General features: G+C 44.0%; 5 protein-coding genes across 6 annotated transcripts in view; all 5 read left to right on the forward strand.

The window, feature by feature from the left end:
- Positions 1-316: 316 nt before the first annotated feature.
- On the forward strand, positions 317-5997 carry gdf10b (growth differentiation factor 10b). The gene is made up of 3 exons (XM_076034715.1): positions 317-768; positions 3057-3940; positions 4585-5997. The coding sequence occupies exons 1-3, from the start codon at positions 522-524 to the stop codon at positions 4774-4776; spliced, it is 1323 nt and encodes a 440-aa protein (XP_075890830.1). The 5' UTR covers positions 317-521; the 3' UTR covers positions 4777-5997.
- Positions 5998-7671: 1674 nt separating this feature from the next.
- On the forward strand, positions 7672-10465 carry gdf2 (growth differentiation factor 2). 2 transcript variants are annotated; one of them, XM_076034717.1, is made up of 3 exons: positions 7672-7833; positions 7911-8235; positions 8720-10465. In XM_076034717.1, the coding sequence occupies exons 1-3, from the start codon at positions 7741-7743 to the stop codon at positions 9634-9636; spliced, it is 1335 nt and encodes a 444-aa protein (XP_075890832.1). In that variant the 5' UTR covers positions 7672-7740; the 3' UTR covers positions 9637-10465. The 2 variants fall into 2 exon arrangements, with proteins under 2 accessions (XP_075890832.1, XP_075890831.1); XM_076034716.1 differs by having other exon boundaries at positions 7742-8235.
- A 1800-nt stretch (positions 10466-12265) lies between these two features.
- On the forward strand, positions 12266-15255 carry irbpl (interphotoreceptor retinoid-binding protein like). The gene has a single exon (XM_076034718.1). It carries the CDS (start codon positions 12267-12269, stop codon positions 15006-15008), a length of 2742 nt encoding a protein of 913 aa, XP_075890833.1. The 5' UTR covers position 12266; the 3' UTR covers positions 15009-15255.
- A 1029-nt stretch (positions 15256-16284) lies between these two features.
- Positions 16285-19529, forward strand: rbp3 (retinol binding protein 3). The gene is made up of 4 exons (XM_076034719.1): positions 16285-17538; positions 17904-18094; positions 18237-18379; positions 18737-19529. The coding sequence occupies exons 1-4, from the start codon at positions 16345-16347 to the stop codon at positions 19060-19062; spliced, it is 1854 nt and encodes a 617-aa protein (XP_075890834.1). The 5' UTR covers positions 16285-16344; the 3' UTR covers positions 19063-19529.
- A 1302-nt stretch (positions 19530-20831) lies between these two features.
- Positions 20832-27788, forward strand: part of antxr1c (ANTXR cell adhesion molecule 1c) — a 29347-nt gene continuing 22390 nt past the window's right edge. Inside the window, exon 1 of the mRNA XM_076034739.1 lies at positions 20832-21563. Coding sequence (XP_075890854.1) covers positions 21394-21563 — 170 coding nt within the window. The 5' untranslated portion in view covers positions 20832-21393. The remainder of the gene's footprint in view (positions 21564-27788) is intronic.

Genomic DNA, 27788 nt, shown 5'->3' on the forward strand with positions numbered 1-27788 from the left:
GAGCTACACAGAATTTGTAATTTGTTGTTGTTGTTTTTTTTTTGTTTTGGTGTTTAGTTGGAGCAGCAAACAATTAAGAACTGAGTATGAACCCTTAATACCTTTTCATCAAATAATTCAACAGCCAAAGCAACTGCATCAATTATTTTTTTCCAATAAAGAAGGAAAGAACGTACGAAAGTGTGTGTGTGTGTGTGTGTGTGTGTGTGTGTGTGTGTGTGTGTGTGTGTGTGTGTGTGTGTGTGTGTGTGTGTGCAGCGTGCGTGACTCCCGTTGGCTGCGCGCTCGGCGTCACCATCAGTCATCCAGCAGCGGGGCTTCAAGTCTCCTCCTATTAATGAAACAGCTGTGGACGGAGAGCCGTGGTGCGCCGCTCCGACAGGGAAGACCTGCAACCCGCCTCCAGCCTGGATGAGCGCAGCCAGCCAGAAGCTGAACACCAATCAATAACCGGAAACGCCACCAGCATTTTTATTTTTATTTCATTTCATCGCTTTTACTCAGTTCCGTCTGACTTCACCATGGCCATCAGAGTCGTTCTGTGCGCTCTGAACGCGCTGCTGTTCCTGACTCGAGCGGCGCCCGAGGAGCTCGGCGGAGCCGCGCGCCAGGCGGGCGACGGCGCAGAGGAGCGCGTCTTTGCGCGGGACGGCGCGGCGCGGGACATGGTCTCCATCAGCATGTTCAAAGTGTTCGAGAGGTACAGCGAGGAGCCGCAGAGCCCGCAGACGGACGGCAACACCGTGAGGAGCTTCAAGGCTGCGTCGAGTGAGTGTCCGCGCTGCACCTGAGAGCAGCGAGCACAACGCTGTTGTTGCTTGATGTGGATTGGCGGTTCATTATTCTCTTTGTGCGACAGACTTTAGTTTTTAGCGAGTGTGATATTTGCAGAAACTTGACACTTACCATGCTTTTCAATCAGACTAGATAAGAAAATCAAGAAATATTTTTTATGTATATTTTTGTTTTTTTATGAAAAGTCCAAAACGGTCACCACTTGAATTCCAATATGAATTCCTTAAACTCAATCCCTTTTATGAATTATGACAACTTCAAGATATTTTTTCAGAGGTGTTTTTACTTCTCTTCAGGCTTGAAAAAGACAGCTGAACATTTTAAATATTACCATTATATCTATATCTTCTTTTATTTTATACTGTCACCATTTTATATTATATTATTATATTGCTCACATAATCTTACTGAAATATAGATATTTAACTTTAAAGGTCTTCTACTAACCACTGGCAACACATCCGTTAACTGTTCGCCGTGTTTCATAAAGTTGAAGATAAACTTGTTAAAACCTCCAGCTACTGGGTGGCGCTGTATGAAGTGATGCTGCAGCCTCAACTGTGTTGCATAATGTGCAGCTCTACCTTGAAGACCACTTTTTTTTTTTTTTTTACGAAATGAAATATCTCACGAAATCTCATTTATGTCGGTTTGTTTGTCTTCCGCTGTGGTCCGAGCCGCTCCTTTCATAAAGTGAAATATTATCGCGGATGAACATAACACAAGCAGTCCAACGCTATCCAAACCGCACACAAAGACTCCCATGATGTCATCCTCCTAATCTCATCATCAGCCCGACCTCCCCGTAATATCCTGAGACGCAGGTGTTGAATCAATCAGACTTGCAGCTCTCGTGTCACTTTGGGACCAGACGCGGTCCCTCCGGCCTCCGTCAGTGTTGTGATTTAGTGACCCGGGCCGCGCGGAGTCTCCGCCGGCGTTAGTTATCCGGTAGCGGTCGCGGCTTTTCGGGGTGTAAGACAAGAGCTTGTGTGATCAGAACAGCGAGCGTGCGGTGGAGCAGCCTCAGAGGAGCTCTTCCTCTGCTAAGCATTTCCATATGAGCATGACGAGCCGAGCCAAGCCGAGCCGAGCCGTCCGCTGTTTGTCTTGCCTTGTCTGGCTGCGGAGGAAGTGTGGGAGACGAGGCTGAACCTGGCCGTGATAGCCATCTAGGATGAGGCTGGCGGGTCATGCGTGAGGCAGCCATTTGAAGTTAAATATATTCCATACCATAAGCAGCGGCGGCTGCTTATGTCAGTCAGATGTGTTGAGCGAGATTTGTGGGATGCTGTTTTTTCTTTTTTTCTTTTTGCTTCAGCGGGGCCGTGTCGAGGTGATAGAGGAGATAAAAGAGGCGAGACGGGAGGGGGGGAGCTCAAAGCGGCGGCTCATACATCTGCGTCCATGATCCATCTTTTCTTAACATATTTTCTCCAGGCCATTTTGATAATCTGGAGGGGAAGAGAGGTTGGAAGAACGTTTTATTAACCTACCGGTCCTGTAATATACCTGTTTTCAGAGCTTCATCCTTTATCCTAGACCTCTGTGGAGCAGCCTTGCACAATGAATCTTAAAAAAAAAACCTCCAAAACAGTAGCACACTTTGCCCTCTGTTTACAACCTCCAGCAAAATATCTCAGTTTCAGTTTCCTGTTAAATCTGATGCTTCCTTGCGTTCAGAAGGGCCTCAAAATGAAGGTGGCTGTGAGGTGGAGTCAGAGGGAGGAACACCTGGAATCAGCTGTTGTCCCTCACCTAGAAGAAGTTCCTGTGCTAGAAATGCCGGCCTGGGTGACATCACAAAGGCCTGGTCTTCAAACAGCACACTTTAGCGCACAAATAGAGCACTTTTTTTTATTTTCAATTTTTTTCATTGCAGGCTAGAGATACATACACACACAGCACTAGTCATCGTCCCATATCTGGAGACATTCAAACAGCCAGTCGTTCATTCAGTCTCTGTCAGTTGAAAATATCCATTTCATCATGTTTCAGCTAAATTAAACTGCCAACTGTATAACAGGTTGTTAACCAAAGAGATTTGTCAGTGAGGTATAGTAGCCCTTTGTGTCACTGCAATGGACTGATTTCCAGAAATGCCTGAAAAAAATGGACCAGGCCAAAGAAATAAAAGCTGAACTTGTCATATCTGGTGAGTTAGTGGCAGGCAGGAGACTCATCTTTACTGTTAGAAAAGACTGACAAAGTCTGATAAAGTTGATAGGAGAATTCTAACTTGTGCCTTGTCTCCCTCAAAGGAGTCTTGCACGGCAAAGATGTGCTCCAGTTCAACCTGTCCAGCATCCAGGAATCAGAGCTCATCCTCTCCGCCTCCATTCACTTCCTGTACAAGCGACCTCGCCACCACCAGCGGTCGTGGCGTTTCCGACGACCCCGTCAGCAGCATCCCTACCCTCCGTCACCTCAGCTTCTCTTCCGCGCTTCTGCTTCTTCTTCTTCTTCTTTTACGACGGTGCTGGGAAACATCACTGTGGCGCCTCACAAGAGAGGCTCCTGGCAAACCAGGGATGTAACATCGCTGCTGAGACGAGCCCGGGACAACGGCGAGTACGTGGTCACCGTGGAGGTTGATCCAGGCTCGGGGTCAACTCAGAGGACTCCCAACACCCAGGAGGGTCTCTCCTCAGCCAGCCTGCCGTACATCCTGGTGTACGCCGACGACCAGGCAATAGACGAGCCCAACAGTGTGGCTGCATCCCTCCAACGCTACGGCTCCATCCCCGTCGCAGACGATGCTTTGTCCCCGGCGCCGGCCTCGAGAATCCGGCGGGAACTCGGGCTTCAGATCCAAACCAACGACATTCCGGAGGTGCATTACAACTCCCTGAAGAATCACGAGCTGTGGCAGAACACGTACTTTCCAGCTAAAGCCAAAGCAGCGGCGAAAGGCCGGAAGCAGGGCCAAGAGAACAGCGAGGGCCTGGCGAAGCCACAGGTCCTGAGCTTCGACGAGAGGACTATGAAAAAGGCCCGGAGGAGGCAGTGGAGCGAGCCCAGGGTCTGCTCCCGCCGCTACCTCAGGGTGGACTTTGCCGACATCGGCTGGAGCGAGTGGGTGCTGGCGCCGAAGGCCTTTGATGCGTACTACTGCAGCGGGACATGTGGATTCCCAATCCCCAAGGTGAGTTCACCGAAGTAAACGAGCGGAAATGAAATCACACACTGTGTGCTAAAATGGCCGTAGTCTGATGAAACACGCCCCCATTAAATTAACTAAACAAACACAAATGTATCCATAACCGCACAAGGCAAATCACATAGTTGCACGCTCTCTCTGAGAAGTATGCAGCGTTCACTGTCAAGACGGTCCAAAAGTCAAGTGAAGACATGCGGAAAGAGCAGCATTTACACCCGTAGCAGAAGAGTTGTCATGATGTTAGCGTGCTAGCTAACATTGTGCTAAGCAAGCATCTACGCTCCTGTGGCTCATTTCAACAAAGCATTTGGTTTGTGTGTGATAAATTACAATTTTTACTACCTGTTCGGAGATCGCCATAAAAAGTACAAAAATAGCAAGCAAAAAAAAAAGTCAGTGGAGCAGATGTTTACCAAAAGAGGGATGTGATTTTCATTTTGACTGACTTCTTTCTGACACAAAGATGTGTTTTTGTAGCCAGAGTTCAAGACTTTTTTCTTTCTTTCGACACATTCCTTTTATCTATACATAAAACGCTTCATAAAAATTAAAAATAAATTTAAATAAATTTAAATATTATTTTTTTTTAAAAAAAAGTCATCACTCACTGCTGCCACCGGTTTCCTCAGGTGGTCCGACCGTCTAATCACGCCACCATCCAGAGCATCGTCAGAGCTGTGGGCATCATCCCCGGCATCCCGGAGCCGTGCTGCGTCCCGGAGAAGATGAGCCCCCTCAGCGTCCTCTTCCTAGACCCCGACAGGAACCTGGTGCTGAAGGTTTACCCCGGCATGTCCGTGGACACGTGCGCTTGTCGGTAATGCTGCACCGAAGGAGAAGAGAAGAAGAGAGTGTGAGACTCAGACTTTTAGGGATAAAGTGATGAACCTCTGCTGAGAACTTAACTGAGAGCTGACAGAGAACCTCGCACATTTGCCGCCTCTACCAAACATTTTCTTGACGTATTCTGCATGCGCGTGAATCCAACCTGTCGTATGTTATGATATCAGGTTTTCCCTTTCCCTCCCTTGGACAAGCTGGACCTCACAGGAGTTCAAATTACTCTTACAGGCTAATCACCGTGTCTGTTGCCTTTGTCACTTTTATAAAGTGACGGATTAAATGCTGATTTACATGAAGATGAAATGTGAATTTTCCTGTTCTTAGTTTGGACTTGAGCTGAGTTTTGGAATTATTCACACTCATGAAACCCGCTACTCTGCGCTGTTTATTTTCTTCCTTTCTTTACTTACTCACAAGTTTATCAGGATGATGGAGACAACACGGCAGTGCTTTCGCATCCAACAGTAATAATTTTGTCTCGTAAATACTGTGGTTTTGCTAACAAAGGAGACGAGGGGGCGAAAGGCTTTCGCCGACAATAATGTGTTTACTAGTCAAGAGTGACACCTACTGGGTATTTTGGTGTATTACAACCATTTAGTGGCGACTCTCAGCAGCGTGTTGCAGCCATAGCGCTAAAATGGCGCGTTGCTGCCCCCTGCTGTGCATCGTATGGAATGTGTTATGAGTTTGCGTTCTTCCTGTGGCTCTACTTTATTACTTCTGTACATTTATTGCTGTTTTCATGTACCTTTATTTTTTTTTATCTAAACACGGTAAAGGAGAATGACAGATATAACTATTACAATACTGATAAAAATGTGTGACTTAACGTATTTTCTGTAAACATAGTGTTAAGACAGGTAAGAAATATAACTATACTGTACATATTGTCAAAAAACATGGCTTTTTTTTTCTTTGTTTGTTTGTTTTTGTAATATATTCACTGCTTGTTATTTTGGCTAGTTGTTCTGAAGTGACGATCTGCTTTTATTGTGTTCGGGATCATCTGTTAAATTTGTAAACGTCATAAATATTTACCCTACATTCAGTAATTAGGATTATTTCTGAGAGAGTCTAACCTCTGAAAGGAGCATCGCTAATGTGTACTCCTTTATCTCTCTATAAGCTGCGTTCCAAAATTATTTTTATATCAATAAATGTAGAATTTTGTTCTTTAGCTTATCACATTTGCTTTTCCTTTGAATGGACTGCTTTCCTCTGGTCTCTCTTCTGCACCCTTTAGGTTTGGACACATTGCTTAGAGCTGTGGGGGGGGGGGGGGGGGGGGTTGTCTAAGAAACAAACAAGCTGAGCCCCCAATCACTCTCTTCATTGTTGGTGAAAGAGAAAGGTCAAGACTGGCCTCATACTCAGGACAACGTCCCCAAACACACTGAACTGTGTTTGTGCTGAGAATCCCTCCGAATAATAAACGACCAGACTCCCCCATCATCGTCCATACAGGACACAGTTATCGTTATCGAGGCTCATTTTGCAGTTGTGTGAGTCACTTAGATTTTACACATTCCATGTATTCCATATTCCAGTACTCCAGTACTCCCACCAGTTGCTTTTCACACATGAGCCAAAAGCAGCAAAACGTGCACTCCATGTGTCATGTTGCAAACATGCCTTCTATTTTTGGCTACAACTGCCTCTACTTAGTTTCTGGCACAGACTCATACACAAACAGGACCACTGGGTGACACCCGTGTCAGTGACTGTTTGAAAGTGACTGTGATTAGCGCAAAAGAGGAAACAACACATCCGTCCTGTGCGTAGAAGCTGTGGGTGTTCTGCCCCACTGAGGATAATATTCCACCACCAAATAACCAGTCTTAAAACTCTGAAGTGACAATATTTACATTTAATTCTGTATGATGTGCAATTTTTAGTTTCAGTTAATGTTGAATACTGAGCACAGTATCTGAAATCATAATTTAAGATCATTTGCACTTTATTCAATTGGTCATCTTCAGACATTTTCTCCAGCTGTTCCAGCCATCCACACAGAGGCGCTGCCAAACCTCTCTGTGAAGAAGCTTATGAATCCTCAAGTCTTTCATTAGTGATTTATTTGGAACAGTAACACTGTCAGACTCGTCTATCTTGCCCAATTCCAGTCGCTTTCAGTCATTCTTGAGCTTCCTTTCAATTTTCATCAGCTTCCTCTCAGTTGCTATTAAAAGAAAACAGTGGACAGCTGCTGCTGACGGTAAATAGACTAGCACGGTTTTCCTGTTATCTGGATGGGGTGGAGTGTCTAAGTTAAATCGAAACAAGGCCTAACCAACTATGTGCTAATAGTCAACCTTAAGCTATCGGCTCTTGACTGAACTGACTCTTAATAAAACTTCATAAAACTGATTGGTGTGCTTCCACCAGTCAGTTTTAACAGAGATGCGACTCATCCAATCCCCTTCCAGATTTTGCCTCCTCTTCCCAAACACTTTTCATAGGCTCCAAACCGCACGGACACATGAGATAAGTCAGCAGGTTTGGAAAGGTTTTTGTCAAGAGCCTCATCAATACCTTCAGAAGCATCAGAGGCATTAGTATTCCGACCATTTCGGAATTTGAAACATGCGTGACCCACAAAGCACCGTGATCAGTTAGTAAACACAGCCAACCCATGGGATGTATGTAACACTTATGGCGAAGGGAAATGCAGTGAGTTGATCTGTTTACGTTCGCTTCCACGAGCCTCCACATGTTCACCACCAAAGCTGGGAAAAAAGGGGGACTTTTGCGGATTTGTCCGCTTGTCAGTAACCACACACGCAGTTTCCCTCATTATCGCGGCCGAATGTTTACAGTGTGTTCATTAGCAGCCAGCCCTCTGCTGATAACAGAGCTTAAAGAAAGGCATCATTGGCAGCGATAAGCACGACCAAGCCACTATTTTGGATGACACGAGTCCCCCTGTTTACTGTGGGAGCATGGGAGCGGACATGAGGACAGTGGTCCTTGCGTTGAGGATCGCCATTTTCAAACCTTGCCACCGCAAAGTCTGTTTTCAGGCCGGGAAGAAGGTAAAGTTTGTGCCAACTACGCGTCTCCAAAGGCAACCTGCTTCGAAATGCAGAGCTCCAGGTCGTTCCTGTTCCAGGTGTGTTTGAGTCTGCTGGTTTCCACGGGCTCCTGCACCTGCAAGCCGCTCAGTGACAACGACATCCAGAGCAAGGAGCGCGAGGAGCTCTACTCCCAGCTGTCGGAGGAGGACCTGCTGGAGGAAGAGGACAATGAGGCCAGGATGGAGAACCTTCTGGGAACCATGAAGGAGGGCTTTCTGAGGAAACTCAACCTGTCAGATGTTCCCCAGGAGCACAGCAAGATCGACCCCCCTCAGTTTATGATGGAGCTTTACGACAAGTACGCCTCGGACAGCTCGGCCATTCCACAGTCTGATGTCATACGAAGCTTCACTGTTCAAGGTACAGAGTGCAAGAAGAAGAAACCATGTTAAGATTTGGAATTATCTCTTATATTGTTTAAAAAGTAGCTTCTAATGGATTTAAGTGATATTGCAACTATATATTTATTCCTTTAAAACTGATAGAAACTGGTGTTTTCAGAAGCACTGCTGGGATTTTTTTTATTTATTTTTTACTTTGTTGGGAATTTTGGGGGAAATTTGGGATAATGGACTTTTTGGGTTAATGTTCAATAAGCACAAATAAATAGCAAAATTGTTTCTTTATGTTTCGCTTTTCACAGCTGGCTGACTTAAATTTAGATTTTTGATTCTTTGTCTGAAAGAAACCTGTGATTTTGGACAAAGTTGCAGAAGCTATAAACAAGTAATTATTCAAGTGTGAAATGAAAGCTAGTTAGCATCAGCTGCTGACCTACACGGAGGGTTTGTGTGTCTTTTTGGCTATCCAGTCTCAGCTGTTGTTCTTTCTATCGCACCGACAGACATCTTCCTCTGTGCCACCAATGGCACAAAGACAACACACAGGCTGCATTTCAACATCAGCATCCCCAGCCACGAGAAGATCACTGCGGCTGAGCTGCAGCTCTTCTTCCAACCAGACCTCAGGTCGGAGGCCAGCTCAGGTGATTTCAAGGCCACCGTCAAAGTCTACGAGGTGGATCACGGCAACTTCACACGCACCAAGCAGCAGCTTCTGGTGGGCAAAGAAGTGAAGGGCAGCCAGGGCGTGTGGGAGACCCTGGATGTGACCACGGCCATTCAGAGCTACATCGGGGTGGGACGTGGAGCCACCGCCCTGGACGTAGTGGTGGACAAGAAGAACTGCAGAACCTCAAAGGGCGGAGACGGAGGCTGTTTTAACATGAGCGTGTCCATCGGGGACAACACGTCCGCAGCTCTGATCGTCTTCTCAGACGACCTGGGCAGCAAGAGGTGGGAGGCCAAGAAGGAGCTGAGAGAGATGATTCTCCATGAGGAGGAAACTATCTTGCACTCCGGCGCCGACTGGAAGAAAGGAGACCGGCTTCCAAACGAGATCCCGGAGGTTCAGCAGCTGCATAGGAGGAGAAAACGGGCAGAGAGAGAGTACTGCCAGCGCACCTCGCTCAAGGTCAACTTCAAAGACATTGGCTGGGACAGCTGGATCGTGGCACCTCCAGAGTACGACGCCTTCGAGTGCCGCGGCCAGTGCTACCATCCTCTGACGGACGAAATGACCCCGTCCAAGCACGCCCTCATCCAGACGCTGATGAACATCAGGGACCCCAAGAAGGCCAACATGGCGTGCTGCGTCCCCATCAAACTGGACCCCATCACAGTCATGTACCAGGAGAACGGACGCCTCACCATCAGGTACCTTTACGAGGAGATGAAGGTGGCAGAGTGTGGTTGCAGGTAGTCGGATGAGGAGACTGAAACACTCTCATGTGGCATGCAGCCATCTGTAAAGCCAAAGAAAATGTCTAAACCACCTCAGCTAGGTGCACCAATGCAGAAGAAAATCAAAGGTTTATGTATTTCCTTCTATTTTTATGTACATTATGTATTTGATTTACCTTGCCTACGTACACTCTGTGTTTTTATTGTACTTCATAAAGTAAAACAAAAGAAAGTGGTTGGTAAAAGACAACAATTACAAAAAAAAAGTAAAAAGGTAATTTAAAGAAGCTCACACATTTGTCTCTTAATAATCAAACACTATTCCTTTTACAAAAAGTTGCTAAAAGCTACAAATGCTACACTACAGTACACGCATTATTAATATTTGGGTTTTTTTTGACACAAAATGGTTAAACTATAATCAATGGGTGCGGGACGGAATATTTGTAAGTTTCATGTAAATCTGTACATTATAACTGGTATTTGTTCATTTATTGTTTTTTTAATCTGGAATATATTCATACAAATATGCAGTTGATCAAGTGATGTCTGTAAATAGCTGCACATCACTGCCAACTTGTACAGAACAATTAGCATAGATCGGCAAATCATATATTGTTTTGCTTATATGGCTGCAGGTTATTGTGGATTGATATAGTGTTTAATAAGGTTATTCACTATTTGGTGACAGCCAAAAATGTGAAGAATCAATATGATAAACTACTAATAAGCTGCTAAAGATAAACACTGTTCAGCTTGTGTTGGAGAGTTTTTATTGTGCTTTATGTCTCATGGTGTCAAGATTCTGTAACAGAGGCTTTACCAATAAAGTTTAACTATGTTTGTGAGCTGTGCCCTGTAATTTGATATACAGTGACTGGTAGTGTAGCATTAATCATAAATTAAATAAATTCAACTGAAAATTTTAAGCATTTTAAATATGATTTTTTTTTTTCACATCGTTGTATTTTTACTAAATGAACTGTTCACTTTAATAGTACATTTTTAAAAGAAGAAAAGGTAAAAATTTGCCAGATTTTAGTCAAACTAATTTATATACTGTGTGTACACACACATACACATGCACGCACAGAAATTGTTATTTATAGAATATTTACATTTCTATTCATACTTACGGGCTAAGCAGCGACTTCAACAATAAAACTGCTTTGGCTCCACCTTCAATTCACATAAATTTAGTTGCTTCCAATTTAGAATTTAGCTTCCAATTTAAAGGTTTATTTACCTTTGTACCAAGAGACAAAAATGAAACACATTAAGATTTATGTATGTATTTTTCATATTCATTCATTCAGCTTTTAAGACAAGGGAGCTTGAAGTACAGAAAACAACAGATGCGTATGAACTTTCTTTTCACACTCCAGACACTATGGAATGTAATCAACTGATAACATCTGTGCAGAGCATGTCAACTAGTTTGGGATTACACTTAGCTGCTGTAATACAAGAAATGATTTTGACATCCAGGCCAGCATGTCTTTATGTTTGACATGGGAAAGTGTGACTAATTAGAGTCGTCTTAATTTGGGTGCTACGTGCTGGCAAAGGAGATTGTGGGTGCTTGTGTAAGAGTTGAGGTGGTATTATTAGCTAAGAGGCTAAGATTAGCTGAGGAAGTGTGTGGGCACATTAAGGTGAACTATAAAGTAACCTGGACTCAGGTCCAGCGATTATGTTCTGACTAATGGGTTCAAGCGCAGCATTCAAATCAAATGACAGCCAGTCAAAAAGGACATTTATCTACAAATAGCTCTGGCAGGGAAATTCCAAAAATCCACCAAACATGGAAAATAATATTGCTTCGCTTGAATGTCTGGGGATAGGGAAAACAAGCAAAGGAATTAAAAACAGTTGTGAAAAACAAGCTTTCATTGAAGAGAATTAGTAAATAGCTACTTCACGATTTATCCCAGATAAGGCTTTCCATTCAACCTATTGTTCATATAACCAATGGGCGTGTTTACCCAAATCTTATCCTGCATGTTTTTAAGAAGGCTTTGCCACGTGTCCATGAACTGTGTAATCATGTCACCAGTACAGTGACCCAGACGTGACCTCTAAAGCTAGCAATCGCACCAAAATAAAACCACGGTAAGCTTTCATAACAGACAGATCGGGAGTTTGAGTTTCTAATCAGTTTTTCATCAGTCCTGAACATGTGTTTCAGCTGTCACACCAGATGAAATTAGTTGTTTGTTTCAAATGACATATTTTGAAAAAATGTATTTAATCTTTTTTTTATTGTTATATTTTATTAGTGTGAAAATGTGTGTACAAATTCAAATCAATAAAAAATATGCATTTTGTAGCTATCAGAGAAGGGAAAGAAGTGCAGAGGCTCCCATTTGCCCCCCGCCCCTTTTTTTTATTATTTTGCAAGTTATTGTCGGCTGAATGAAGCCTCACGGATAAAGCGATTAAAGGTTTATTGGAGACAAAAGCCTCTTATGATGACGATGATGATGATGTCCAAAAAAAGACAACATAAAATCACAGCATTCCCTCCCACAAAATCCATGGTCTCTGAAATATAAAAACAGTGAAGTTGGACAGACGACTGTGGTTCTGCATCCATCAGCAATGACGGAGAAACTGGCAATGAAGCTTCGCACATCATTTCTCCTACTGATGCTTCTTCTCAGCACGCAGCCGGTCAATTCATCATTCCAGCCAGCTTTGGTGATGGAGATGGCAAAGATTCTTATGCAAAACTACTGCTTTCCGGAGAACCTGGTAGGGATGCAGGAGGCCATCCAACAAGCCCTGAAGAGTGGAGAAATCCTGCAGATTTCTGACAAGAAGACCCTGGCTGCCGTGCTCACAGCCGGAGTACAAGGGGCACTAAACGATCCGCGACTGACCGTTTCATATGAGCCCAATTTTGTACCACTTCAGACACAGGCCCTGCCATCTCTTCCTGTAGAGCAGCTGATCTGGCTGGTGAGGAACTCTGTCAAGCTGGATATACTGGAGAACAATGTCGGATATTTGCGGATTGATCGGATAATTGGTCGGGAGACGTCGATGAAGCTTGGATCTTTGCTGCGGGACAACATCTGGGACAGAGTGGCTGAAACCTCCTCGCTGATCTTTGATCTGCGGTACAGCACGGCTGGAGAATTGTCCGGAGTTCCCTTCATCATCTCCTATTTCTCTGACGGTGAGCCCCTGATCCATATTGACACAGTGTATGACAGGCCCTCAAATACAACCAAGGAACTGTGGACAAAACCGTCAAAGGCTGGGAAAAAGTACGGTGAGAAGAAAGATGTGATTGTTTTGACCAGTAGGCGCACTGTGGGGGCCGCCGAGGCTGTGGCATACACGTTAAAAAACCTAAAGAGAGCCATTATTGTTGGAGAAAGAACTGCCGGTGGGTCAGTTAAAGTCCAAAAGATTAGGATCGCCCAATCAGACTTTTATATAACAGTCCCTGTTGCCAGATCAGTCAACCCGATCACGGGTAAGAGCTGGGAAGTGAGTGGTGTTTCTCCAACCGTAAGTGTCACGGCCAAGGAGGCTTTTGCAAAATCAAAGTCCCTTCTGGCAGTAAGACGCTCCATTCCAAAAGTTGTGCAGAGCATCTCTGACGTAATGAGAAGGTGGTATGCCTTCACGGACAGAGTTCCAGTTCTCCTTCAGCATCTGCAGTCAGTAGACTTGTTCTCTGTAGGTTCTGAGGGGGACCTGGCAGTCGTGCTCAACCACAACCTTCAGAGTGTGTCTGACGATTCGAGACTGATCATCAAATACACGCCTGATGATGTCCCTCCAGAAGTAGAGGACACCCTCGAAGTCTCCAGTGTTTCAGATGACAAGGAACTGTTAAGGGAGCTAGTGGATGCTACATTCACAGTTGAAATACTCCCAAACAACACTGGCTACCTCCGCTTTGATACGTTTGTCGAGTGGTCCGCTGGAGCAAAACTGGAAGAGCTTATTGCAGAACGTGTGTGGAAGCCCCTCGAAGACACAAGTAACCTCATAATCGATTTGCGCAATAACACCGGCGGATCGTCTACATCTCTAGCACTCATACTCTCCTATCTGCAGGACACTTCCCAAAGGCATCTGTTTTTCACAGTGTACGACAGATTCAAGAACACAACAACAGAATATAGCACCCTGTCCCAAATTACAGGCCCATCCTATGGATCCACTCGGGGGGTTTATGTATTAACCAGCCACTATACAGCAAGTGTCGGAGAAGAGTTTGCTTACCTCATGCAGTCCCTACATTTTGGCACAGTCGTTGGGGAAATCACCTCTGGGACCCTTATGCATTCCAAGACTTTTCAAATCGAACCAACTGATATTACAATTACTGTCCCTTTTATAAATTTTCTTGACAACAATGGGGAATACTGGCTGGGAGGCGGTGTGGTCCCAGATGCTATTGTGCTTGCAGAGGAAGCTGTGGAACACGTGTATGAGATTGCAGGCTTTCACCAAGGGCTCAGATCCTTGATTGCCCAAACAGGAGAACAGTTGGAAAAACACTATGCATTCCATGAAATGGCACATGAGGCTAGCGAGGAGCTCTTAAGTAAATGGGCCAACGGGTTGTATCGATCTGTAGTTGACTTTGAATCTTTAGCATCGCAGCTGACGACAGACCTGCAGGAGACTTCAGGGGATCACCGCCTCCATGTCTTCCACTCTGACATTGAGCCTGAGTCACTCCACGATGTCCCGAAGGTTCCTACTGCCGAGGAAGCAGGGTACCTGATTGATGCATTGTTTAAAACAGAAATTTTGCCAGGGAATGTTGGCTATCTTCGAGTTGACATGATGGCAGACATAGAGGTGGTAAAAGCTGCTGGACCTCAGCTGGTTAAGATGGTGTGGAGCAAAATAGTCAACACAGATGCCCTTATCCTAGACATGAGATACAACACAGGTGGCTATTCAACTGCAATACCTTACCTGTGCACTTATTTCTTTGATGCAAAACCTCTGCGGCATCTTTATACTGTTTTTGACCGCACCACAGGGAACACTACAGTGGTTATGAGCCTGCCCAAAGTCAGGGGTCAAAGGTATGGCTCTGCCAAGGCGATCTATATCCTCACTAGTCATATGACAGGGTCAGCAGCTGAGGTACTCATCCGAACTATGAAGGACCTGAATCGGGCCACTGTCATTGGGGAACCCACGGCCGGCGGGTCTCTCTCAAGTGGAACCTACCAGATTGGGGAGAGTGTTTTGTATGCTTCCATCCCAAATCAGTTTGTATTGAGTGCAGTCACTGAGAGACCGTGGAATATTTCAGGGGTTGAGCCTAATGTTCCTACCCATGCCAGCGCAGCTCTCAATGTCGCGCAGAGAATCATAACTGCAAGGGTGCTGAAAAGAGATCGTGGAAAGTGATTCTTTAAGCTTCAGTATTATGTAAAAAGTCATTGTAAAGGGATTATAAGAACCATGGTAAAGCCCACAGCTATAGCAAATAGGTTAGTCTATCAGTACATTCATTAAGATCAGATGATTAAATCAAATCTTGTTAAGTCTTATTTTAAATGTTTGGAATTTTAGGCAGTTTTGTTTATTCATACATGGAACGGGGAATTGTTTTATACATGTTGATATAGTAATATTTCATATACGTATTGATATAATCTGTGCATGGTTCTAGTTTATTGTTTTGTTTTTTAAGACAATACACTTGTGGTATGGGATATATTTTGTATTTATTATACTAGCACCATCAAACCCTCAATCAATACCTTGTATTTTTGACTTTGTCAAGTATAATACCAAATTGTGAAATTTAGTTTCAAAAAAGGGCATAACACAGCATTAGTTTTGACTTAAATTGTGCATTAATGTAACAATGATTTTTTTTTTTTTTATCTTGTCAAGTCAAACAACTCAATATTTTTTCCTTTTACTCAAATAAATTATTGACGCTCTATAATAATTTAAATTAAATTAATCTTTTTCTGCTACATTTGAATTAAACTGAAGAGACAACATTTTTTATTTCTTTCCTATTTTCATCATTCCCACCTATTTTCCAACCCACCAGTAGGGGGAACAAGTACCAAAGAGATTCAGTGCAATCTAAGCCCACCCATTCTCCAAACAATAACTGTACTGCTGCTGTTAAAACTGGATTATTGATGACACAAAACATTTTTGAGTGTTTTTTTGTAATCTCTCTTTTGTATATTACATGTAGGTGCATTAACAAACCACATGGATTATCACAATTATAGCTAAGCCAACTGTTTGGCCTTGATTTACACAGTACATTGGGTTTTGTTTTTACCTCTAACATGGCAAAACATTTCCCTTGAGTAACTTTTGCTTATTGACGCTAACATCGGGGGGGAATCTCTGGAGCAAAGTGATCTTCCGGGCAGGATGGGTATTTTCACCACTCTTAATCCTTTTTTCAGACAACAAAGCTTACCTTTCCTGACATCGGTGTCTTTAAATGGGTGTCCAAATTCCCTTGTTTAGGTTTAAGACTACCATCTTTGGCAACACTCTCATGTTATTACACCTACTTGGCTTGTCACTGCCTTACTGGAGTACTCAGGATAATACGATTAAAGGTTTATTGTGGGCCAAATCCTCTTATGCGTGTGTTAACAGTAACGGCGCAGCCAAAACAGTGGCATTTGACAAAGACCCTCTTTGGAGAAGGAGGTTCGGCCGAACAACCTCTTTGCTCACTTTTTGTCCATCCAAACTGGCAAAAATGGCAAAGGTCCTCTTTGTGCTGGCATCCTTGCTCATTTTCAGAAATGATCTCCTCATCAATGCAGCTTTTGACTCAAGCATCATCATTGAAATGGCTAAAATCGTCATGGACAATTACTGCACGGTGGAGAAGGTGTTGGGGATGAAGAATGCAATTGAAGCTGCAAGCAGCAACACAGAGGTCCTCAACATTCCAGATGGTGAGTCGCTGGCAAGAATCCTCACCTCCGGGGTCCGGGGCACAATCATTGACCCGCGCCCGGTGGTCACTTTTGAGCCAAATTACGTTCCTGCTAGTCCCCCGAAGATGCCTCCCTTGCCCCCTGAGCAGCTTGTTGCTGTCCTCCAGACCTCCATTAAGCTGGACATCCTGGAAGGTAACATCGGCTACCTGAGAATCGACCACATCTTGGGTGAGGAGGTAGCAGAGAAAGTGGGACCTTTGCTCCTGGACCTGGTCTGGAATAAAATCCTGCCCACCTCCGCCCTCATTTTTGACTTGCGTTACACCAGCACCGGGGAAGTCTCAGGGATCCCCTACATTGTGTCTTACTTCACTGAAGCCGAGCCCGTGATTCACATTGACAGCGTCTACGACCGTCCCTCAAACACCACCACTAAACTATTCTCTTTGTCCACACTGCTGGGGGAGAGATACGGTATTGCTAAGCCACTCATCATCCTCACCAGCAAAAACACGAAGGGTATCGCTGAGGATGTTTCCTATTGCCTCAAGAACCTGAAGAGGGCCATTATCGTGGGTGAGAAAACAGCCGGGGGCTCTTTGAAACTGGACAAATTCAAAATCGGCGACACAGACTTCTACGTTACCGTGCCAACAGCAAAGTCGGTCAACCCCATCACCGGCTCCACCTGGGAGATTACAGGGGTCACCCCCGATGTGGAGGTGAATGCAGAGGACGCCCTTGCAACTGCCATCAAGATCGCCAAACTCCAGTCCCAAATTCCAGCCATCATTGACGGATCCGCGGCCCTCATCGCTGACAACTACGCCTTTGAAAAAGTCGGAGCTGATGTTGCAGAAAAGTTGCGAGGACTCCTGGCCAAAGGCGAGTACAACACAGTTCTCTCCCAAGAGGGACTGGAGATACAGCTGTCTGCTGACCTGAAGACTTTGTCTGGAGACAAAGGCCTGATGACCACCAAGAACACTCCAGCCCTGCCACCCATGGTAAGAATTATGGCAAAACTGTACACGTAGTTCCGATATGTGAGTAGTTTGTCTCAAATCACTTGGCATTTCTTCAAGTTCTATCAACTTTGTGTGTTATTTGTTGTATACATGTTTTTAGTCTGTGTTCTAACTCTGTGAAATAAGGAGTATTCATAAGTGATTTTTATTAACAGAACAAAAGGTATTATATAACTATAAAACAGAAAAGCTTTCACTAAGAGAGTAAAATTGTAGAAATTATAATGCCCAAAACTGGAAAATTACATAAAACTGTCAATCAAATGTATTTATCAAGAGAATTGTGTGCAACTATTAACATGTGTTATATAATTCTGCCTTTTTTTTCCTTTTCTCTTTGATAGAATTATTCTCCTGAGATGTATATTGAGCTGATCAAAGTCTCTTTCCACACTGACCTGTTTGAAAACAACATTGGCTATCTGCGTTTTGACATGTTCGGAGACTTTGAGGAGGTCAAGCCCATCGCCCAGATTATTGTTGAGCACATCTGGAACAAAGTTGTCAACACTGCCGGAATGATCGTTGACCTTAGGTGCGTAGTATCACTGGTGTGGTGAGTCAGAGCTTGTGCTCAAAAGTCCGAAAATCTATTTAAGAGAATCGAGAAACTTCCTTAAAATACCAAAGCGTATCAGTCATTGCTTGCCACTTTTTCTTATTGTGAACTTTCTCAGAAACAACGTTGGTGGTCCAACAACAGCCATCTCGGGCTTCTGCTCATACTTCTTCGATGCCGACAAGCAGATTGTGCTTGACAAGCTGTACGACAGACCGTCTGGCACCACCACAGAGCTCCGGACGCTGGCCGAGCTCACAGGTACAAGCGAAAAGGCTACCCATGTTGACATCATAGACAGTTTGGCATCTCAAGCCTTCACATACTCACCACATGATGGTGAACAAAGCAGAGTTTTAGACAAAACAAACCTTTTGACAGACGTAGCAACTCTTTTTGCTCTTTTCATAAAGAATAGATGTCAATTGGGACCCTAAAAGCTTCTAATTATTGAATAATCTTCCTGCAAGCTTTCAAAGAGACGTGGCTTCAAAGTTGTTTCTACCGCTGCTTTGGCTTTGTTTTAAAGTTCTTACCAATTTGACCGACTCCACTGTGTAAATACAGGCCAAGCTCACTTTTAAATCTCAGATTTTAACCTTGTTTCCCTCTTGTCAGGCGCAAGATATGGCTCCAAGAAGAGCCTGCTCATCCTGACCAGCGGCGCGACCGCCGGCGCTGCTGAGGAGTTTGTTTACATCATGAAGAGGCTCGGACGCGCTATGATCGTGGGAGAGACCACCGCTGGCGCCTCACACCCACCCAAGAACTTCCGCGTCGGTGAGACCGACGTCTTCCTGAGCATCCCCACTGTCCACTCTGACACCACCAACGGACCAGCGTGGGAGGGAGTCGGCATCACGCCTCACATACCTGTCTCAGCTGATGCCGCTCTCGGCACCGCCAAAGGCATCCTAAACAAGCACTTTGCAGGGCAGAAGTAAAGTTTAAAAAACAAAAAAGAGCAAAGCCACTGAAGGCTCAAGAGTCGCTTATTTTGCTTTGGCAGCCAAATGGTCTCAAGATTTGGAGACATTTGAAAACAGAAATAAAATGTAGATAGAGCACAAAGAATAATCTGTAACAGATCATCCCAAACTTTAAAGTCTGGTGAACACGACGATGACAATAACAGTCTGGCTGTTGAAGGGTTTGAGAGTACAGGGAAGCGCACATTAAATAATGCCAAATGTGTCAGAGAGCAGCTTTCATCAAACAAACTTCAAATTTTCAATTCAAAATTTATGAGAAAACAAAAATACAAAATTTCAGCACTGTGAATTTGCTCTTCTCTGTTATACTGTTATTGATTAAATTCTGTCCATTACACCACTGTGGGTTCATTTGGTTTGTCTTACTGTCAGTGCAAAATAAATGTTACAACTAAAATTCTTCAGAGCGTCTTGGTCTCATTTTTACATGAGCAGACCTAGAAGAAACAAAGATTGTGTTTTCAGTCATCTCTGATTGGTATGACAATAATAAGGCCTTCGTATCCAAAGCAATGAGGCCCAGAAAAAAAAAGATCATGAGGAAAGAATTACACAACAAGCTCAAACCAAGGTCTTCTGCAGATGTTCTTATGTGCATTTTGTCAGTGATGCAAAAGATTGGCCCGTGTTTAAGTGTGACCACGTCCAAGACAGCAGAAACAGTGACAGCCATTCTCGTGGTTTTGTTTCGGGCTCTGATTTATAGCACTATGTTGATGATAAACAAAGACGAATAAAAACAACCCTCTTGGCAATGTATTGAAGTATGTTTCAAGGCTGAGCGATGTGGTCCCAATCAGAGACAACACAAAAACAATCGACTAAACAGAAACACCCTTATTCATGCTGGATTCCAGGGAGCAATTTGGGAGGAGACCACAGCAGTAAGAAAGTATCTGTTCTGAACTGAGTAACTTTCAGCATCACACTGATTTATTGATTTATTTTAAAAAAGCATGATTTATTGGGAATAAATAAATTCATGACTGGTTTTATTAAACAGTGTGTATACAGTGTGTATACATTGCGCTTGAAAGAAGGCCTGAATTTAGGTCAGTCTGAGACGATGGAGACACTCAAGTGGACAGAAGTGGCCACTGGGGACTGGTGCACTTTCATTTTAAAACCACAAGGAACAGGGGCGGGGGGGCAGCAGATCAATGGCTCAAAGGTCAAAGGGGCTCTTAAAGATATACAAAGGTGACACTTAAAGCTTCCCAGAGCCACTGAGCATGTGAAGAAGACAACATATTGTTCTGTAAGAAGCTGCTTTAAAATGTCAAACACCTAAATGTTTCTTGAAAGAGGAAAATACAGATGACTTGTCATTGCTCAGTCAGTCAGATATTATTTGTACAGCCCACTTTTTGCAAAAGCAGTGGACCGCTCTACTGAAACTGAAGATTGTCACTGTCGTTGATTCCAATGTAATTCAGTGCAAAGGAACAAGCAGAGTTTTGTGTGTGTGTGTGTGTGTGTGTGTGTGTGTGTGTGTGTGTGTGTGTGTGTGAGACAGCACAGACAGACGGCATAAAAAAAAAAACATTAACGCAAATCTGAACAAAAGACTAAAAAGCGACGCTACATCGTCACTCTGCAAAGCGCAAACTTTCCGCAAAACGCGCCGCTGTGCCAGGGGAGGGAGACGCAAATTTGGGTCCTGACCCAATTTTTGTTCTCCCCTCCTCTTCTCCTCCTCAGTGTGAAATATGAAACCTCGTCCATTTCAGCCAAGTCTTTCCCCCACCGGCTTGCCAGTTCGTCCAGCAGCGCCGCTCCGCTCCACCCTGCCGCAGACCTCCATCAACCATCTGACACCTTGACGGGAAACTTATGCGCTCTTTTGTCTTGTTCTCGAGGTGCCAGCTGCATCATCAGCTCACCCTGCTCGTCCCCATCCCACTGACGCGGGCGCGAATTTTGCTTTCTCTCGGGCATTTTTCTACCCGTCTTCTCTTTCCCCCCCCCCCTTTTTTTTTTCTCCAAGCTGCGCCAGGATTGTAAAACACGACCGAGAGGTGTTTTTGTGAGACGAGAGTGTCTGAATGCCCAGGGATGCTGCTGCTGCTGCTGCAGCTGCTGCACACGGCTGGTTACTGAACCCCGAAACTGAAGAGACGAAAAGCATCGCCTTCATCCTCTCTTTTGTCTCTGCATCTCCGCAGGATGGTCAAAGGGAACTAAAGTCCATCCGTTTTTCTTCTTCTTCTTCTTCTTCTTTTTTTTTTTTTTTAGGTTCGCGGAGGAATACATTGTTTTTTTCTACCGGTAGAAGGAACAATCATGGCAGGATCTCTTCCGAACTCGCGTCTGCTTCTGGCTCTACTCGGATTATTTTTGCTCTCCTCGTCCTGTTTGGCGAGAGCCGAGCCGGAGCTGCAGGCTGGGGAAGAGGAGGAGGAGGAGGAGAGCTCCTGTCAGGGTGCCTTCGACCTCTACTTTGTGCTCGACAAGTAAGACGCGACACGCATCTCACGTGCTTTCAAGATTCAATGTAATCAAAAGTATGTTTTAAGTTGTAGTTTTATTTTCTTTCTTTTTTTTCTTTTTTTTTCTTTTTTTTTTTTCTTAATGAAAGTTTGTCAAACTTTTGAATAGGTGCCACTGTTAGTCGTCACATCTCACCGAGCTGCTGTTCAGTTCGGCCTCGTGTTTATCAGGACGCACAGACGCAAAAATAAATAAATGAATAAAAATCCTGAGTATTAATTCGGAGAGACGAATGACGTTACAGTTGACACTGCGCATGCGCTCCCCGTGACGCGGCCCCGTGCGCGGTACGAGCTTGCTGAATAAGCAGAAAGAGCAGCGACCACTTGGAGCACGATTGGATCTTTATTGCTCGTCCGCACGTCACATCCGCCGTTTCTTATTTCTGTATTTATGTGGAAGGTGGGGGAAAAAATTGTTGGCGCTGTAGTTTGGATGCTTGATTACATTGTTTTTCCCCATTGTCTGCGTGTGTTACATCATTTTGTTGGGGTCATTTGGTTCGGCTCTGCGTCGTACAGGTTAGGTCTTCACTGGAAGACAACACGAGGGCTCTTCTGTGACAATGATACACTTTATGGTCAGTGTCATCATGTTTGATCTCGTAAAGCATCCCCGACTTTAGAATGGAGGCGGGGTTTCACCCTGGACAGGTCACCAGCAGTATAACAGAGATTATAACACTTCAATAGTACCACGATAAATGCGAACAAGAGGGTTTTCATTTGATGGAAACAAATCAAGGCAGCGTCCTAAATCAGAAGGAAACCGTACCAGCAAGACGACTCCTCTGTTCAGTCCAGCTGAACTCTGGAAAACCTTTGCTGTGCACTCAAAGGATTTTGCTGTATCAGCTCTTATCCAGCATCCTGTACTAATGGAGCGGTGCCAGGGGGGAGGAGGGGAAACATGAAGGGAGGCGGGGAGCAACAGCGTCCATTAAAAAAGAAAAATGTGTTCTTGATTCTGGAGGGCAAACTGTTGCTTGCAGCACGCAGGAAGCCTGTTTATTGTCCAGATCTTCATGGTTTTGATCTGGAAGGAACATCCAGAACTTGTACTTTAGTTTGTTTTGTTCGAGACGACCTGGATGGATTAAACCAAAGCACTACAGGTTTACTTTAACATCCTGTAGTAAGTCAACTAGTCCTCCTTGTTTTGGACCAGAGAGCATCACTGGACCAGTGGCTCTGGATTCCAGGTTAGAAGTTGACTCAAACTGTGGGACTGCTGCCCAGATGTGGGGGGGCGGTACTTGGCCTGAGGTGCCTTGTAAACACTGACACATGCTGCAAATGAAATAAGCTGCTTTAAAATGAGACCAAGTGAAGAAAAAAAGAATCAGACGCTATTGTTAGCCTGTCTGCGTGCCTTGGTGCCCACACTGGGGGTGGCGAACTGGGCTAAGACATTAGTTGTGGACTTCAAAAAAGAGGAAGCTCATTAGCCAGCTCCTCTCATGCCTCCCTCAGGCCTTAGCTGCTTTTATGAGAAACGGTCTAAAACTCTCTGGCCTGGTTTGATTCGGATGAACGCTGCAAGAAAAAAGAAATAACCCAGTGAATCTTTTATTATTTATCTTAGCCTACTGGCATAAATCACACATCAAACAACATTTTTTGACATCGGCAGGCTGGGCACTGCTAACAAAAACTGTTACAGTAGGAAAAATGTACTTTTGGGGCCTCCAACAGTGCTGCTACTACAGTACTCTGCTACCTACTCGGCCAGGGTTCCAAGCGAGCCGAGTTGTTACATCAATAGAGTGCAGGCCATTAATTGGAGAGGGAGACGTTACTGTGAAAAGAAGGTTGTGACCAATGGATGTTAAAACAGTGTTTCAATGAGAAGCTGAAAAAATGAGCATATCTAACACTTTGCTGTAAGAGTGTGGAAGAAGAACAGAAGCACATCCAAACATTTGGAAAGCCAGCTATAAAATGACAACACACATGGGTCACTAGCCACAGTCAACAATACAAAACAAACATGAGCTATCTAGACGTTTCTAGACGGCAATGAAATTAATTGTCAAACATTTCAGCATCTCGATCTGAGCAAAGCCAGAAAGCCTCAAGGTTTTGACAGCCAGTCACTGCAGCCACGGCTCTACCGCGCTTGGAAACTGGCGTGCCTGGGCGCTAGCCACAGAATGCTAACACCCGGTTGGAGACAAATAATAACACGCCGAATGTTTACCAGGTGTGCAAACAATGTCAGTTTAGGCTCAAAGCATGTCGACATTTGCTGGCACGGTGCCTCAAGGCAGTATCCCACCGAGTGCTTCATTGCCTGGATACTAGAAATATTGGAACAAAATACTACTACTAGCATAGTAATCTAATTAGCTATTTTGAAGTGCAGTGTGCTTCATTGCTGCAGAACATATATTAAATCAAAGAATTAAAGATGCTGGTACTCAGCCTACACACCTATTGGAGTTCAATCTTCAAAACTTTGTCAGATGTTTTCAAAACTGCAGTTCAGCCGGACCCCATGATAGCTATAATTGGTATCACGGGAGAAAACAATGACAATCTGTCTGGGAGTGAACTCAGGATAGCTAAGTTTGTCACTTAATTAGCAAAGAGATTGATCCTTCTCTATTGGAGAGATCTTCAGCCGCCGAGCTGGACTCACTGGCTGAGAAATGAGGTGCAACACCTCAAACTTGAGAAGTTAAGATTCAGTAGTACATGACTCCCCAAATGGTTTTGAGTGAAAATACTTGGAAACCAGTTATAGACCACGTCAGGGCCTAACTATAACCGCCCCATTCTCCCGAGTGCAGCCCCGGGCAAAACCAATCATCAGTACTTCAGTAGATGTTCTGTATCTGCTCTTGCCTGTTCACAATGACAAAAACTCTGGACTTCCAATCCAGTACAACTACTTAGCTGTCAACAACTGTCTCTTGCTTTTTGTCTGCTTCTTGTTCTTTTTTTGTTTCATTTTGTTTTGGTTTTCTTCTTTTTCTTGTTTAGTTTCCCTTCAATGCTTTTACTTAATGTTCTTGTTTTGTTCTGTCATTAAGGCCAATAAAAAAAAAACATATGTACATATATATATATATATATATATATATATATATATATATATATATATGTATATATATATATACATACATATATAGACATATATATACATAATATATGTATATATGTATATGTATATACTTATACATATATCTACATATACATATATATATGTAAAAAAAAAAAAATCACTCGCTGCTCGCGCACAAAATAGAGCAGACGCCGAAACAACTGCATGGCGCGAGCCGCACGCCTGTTCGCGTCTAGTGTGAACCACCACATTGATTAACGTGGGCGCCGAATGGAAGCACTCGGCGCTTCGCTTCCACGTCCAGTGAACTGACGTGAAATGCATGGCGCGATCCGCGAGGGGAGCCGCGCGCCTGTTTGCGTCTGGTGTGAACTACTACATTGATGAACACGGGCGCCGAATGGAAGTGCTCGTTTTTTTTTTTTGTTGTTGTTTACAAGCCGGCTGCAAGCGTGTGACTGTGTGCTGTGAGTCATTCATTTCTGGTTTCCACAATCTACGGAGCGGCCAAAGGTTCAAAAAGCATCGTGTGCGTTAATCGCGCGATAATAAAATGTCGGCGATAAAGCGGCGTTTATTTAACGCGTTAATAACGCGTTAACTTTGACACCCTTAATATACATATATATATACATATACATATATATATAAAGGTATGTGAACTGAAAGGAATTTTGCCTGCTGGCCTATAAGTGTGACGGTGCGTGCCTCTGAACGCTCCATACAGTCGTACGGCGTACACTTTGAAACTCGACCCTGCTGCATATGTTAAGAAAGGGAGGTGCATTCTGCTGATTCAGAGCAGGCGGCCCGCAGCTCCCTGTTTTATATGGAATGCAGAAGAAGGGTTTGGCTGTGTTTCTGCGGGAGATAAAGGAATTTGCTTGCTGGCCAAGTGCTAATTTTCACCCTTGATAAAGACAGTGTTTCTACATTGTGCTTTTGTTTTTGTGGCCGTGGGAGCAAATGAGAAAAACGTGTTAGATGGACTTGGTAAAAAAAAAGTTCCATGAGAAACTAATCTGCGTCTATATCAGCCTGCACAAAAACCTATTATTAAAGGCATATTTTGGTGTCACTTTTTAGAATGCAAAAATGTAGTGCTTTAAAAGTATATAATTATAAAAATGTGGGAGGTAAAATCCCCAGCTTTTTCTGCTTTGTCTCCTTTGATGGAAACAATGTCTTTGGTGATCCTCTGGATGGGTCTCCAGAGTTCGAGGAAATTAACAGCCAAAATCCAGCTGCAGCTGCACTCCACATTTTGATTCAGCCTCGCTGTTGACACTTGTTTGCTATTTGTCACCATTTTTTTTTCCACACACTGTTTTGGCTTTTCCCATTGATAGCAAATGTCTTGTTCTCAGGAGGCTGTCTTTAGGTGGACTGTTTATAATGTTGATGGCTCCAGCTTGAAGCCTCTAATTCAGTCTTTTGGTAAACAAGTGGGCCACAAAATACTTTCAAATGAACAGGGAATGGGTGTAATGTAGCAAACATTTAATGAGCCTCCTCTACTTTAGCCAGGCTTCTTTTTTTTTTTCCAAACTGCTGTTGGAATAGACGAGCTGCATTAGCTCAGCAATCATCCCGTAAAGACTTTGACTTCTGCAATGGCTGTAAAAGTAGGTTAGCGGTTTTAAACAAACAAATCTTTGTGCCCAGTCAGTTAAATTGGAGCACCATCATTGGTTCTTGGGCTGAGGTGGTGTGGGTTAGGCCAGCTGGAATTGCAGACAGCCTCCTTAGTGGAATTGGACCCCCTCTCTCCCCCCCGCCCCCCAATTTTTTCCCCCGCTCGACACTTTGAACCATAAGAACAATGCTAAAGGCGGCTGACTCCACGAACCAATGGAGTTTTCTCCCACATGTTGTCATCCAGCTGCAATCCGGGGGCAAAAGAGCACACTGTGTGGAGTAGAGTTGACTTGATTTCGTGATCTGCCTAGCAAAGTCAGATAGCAACAGCTAGCTTAAAGTTATCTGGATGGCATGTTGCCAAAAACAGTTGATGGCACCTGCAACTATTTGATGGTTTTTCACTCTTCAGGTCCACTCAGATCCCTGATGGGACACACAGCCCCCCACATAACCCCAGGCTGTCTCTGCTTGACAAGTTGTGCTCAGCATCACTTAATGGCAATGATGCATATTTCCTCTGTATGTGATTGCAGCCATTTTGTAACAGTACAGTGTGTGTACTAAGTGCTAACCAACCTGATGGAGATGCAGTGGGAAGTCTGACATCTGGCTGCATGGATGTAGAACACCGGTACCGAAGTTACCAAACCGAATGAACATCGGGCAATGAAGGAAGTGAATCTTAGCTATGCTGTTATGGAACAAATTGACCAATCAACTGCCTGTGATGCTATCTTTTTCTAATATTATTAACATGTTTTTGTGTTCTTAACTGGCTCCTGTTAGTAGCTGTCTTGTTTATCTTGTGTTATTGCTTTTATTTAAAAAAAAAAAAAAAAAATCAAAAGCATTTCTTGTTCTGGGGTTGTTTACACTTTAGTCGCGCTATTGGCCTTTTGTTTTCCATCACATCATCAGAATCCTTCTTCACCGTGGATCCAACAGGCTTTTTGCATTATCTTATTCCTCCTCATTAGCTGATTTATTCCGATCTCAGCATACGTTTCCTCCTGAGCGTTCCTTCCTCTTCTTTTAGTCTTTATTTATTCCTTCCCAGATCCCTAAGATGGCTCAGGGCCAAACACATGGTCTCCATCTCATTCAGGGACTCCGTCCAATCCAGAAAGCTCTCTGTCGACTCTGATGATTTGCAATGACATAACTTCCAGCTTGACCACTTGTCAGCAAATTGTGACAGCCCTCGAGTCTCTGATCTTTCTCTCTCTGCTCCCAAACTCCAAAACCGCTGGAATCAACTCAGTTCAACTCAGACCGTTAAAATTAGATCAAAGGGGGAAATTATTTCATCAAGAACCATAGAAACAAATGGCCCACTTCCTTTACCAACAGTGTTTGGACAGGTGATTCAAACTGCAAGCTAGTACTTGGTCCCACGGCTGCCGCCTCCTTTGGACAATTAAAGTAGATCCAAGTCAAACACGAACTATTGCGGTTTGTGGAGATAAGCACTTAAATACCAA

This window comes from Nelusetta ayraudi, unplaced genomic scaffold (genome assembly GCF_046127955.1).
Source record: "Nelusetta ayraudi isolate G7.1 ecotype Tasmania unplaced genomic scaffold, CSIRO-AGI_Nayr_v1 ptg000042l, whole genome shotgun sequence".
NCBI classification, from domain to species: Eukaryota; Metazoa; Chordata; class Actinopteri; order Tetraodontiformes; family Monacanthidae; genus Nelusetta; species Nelusetta ayraudi.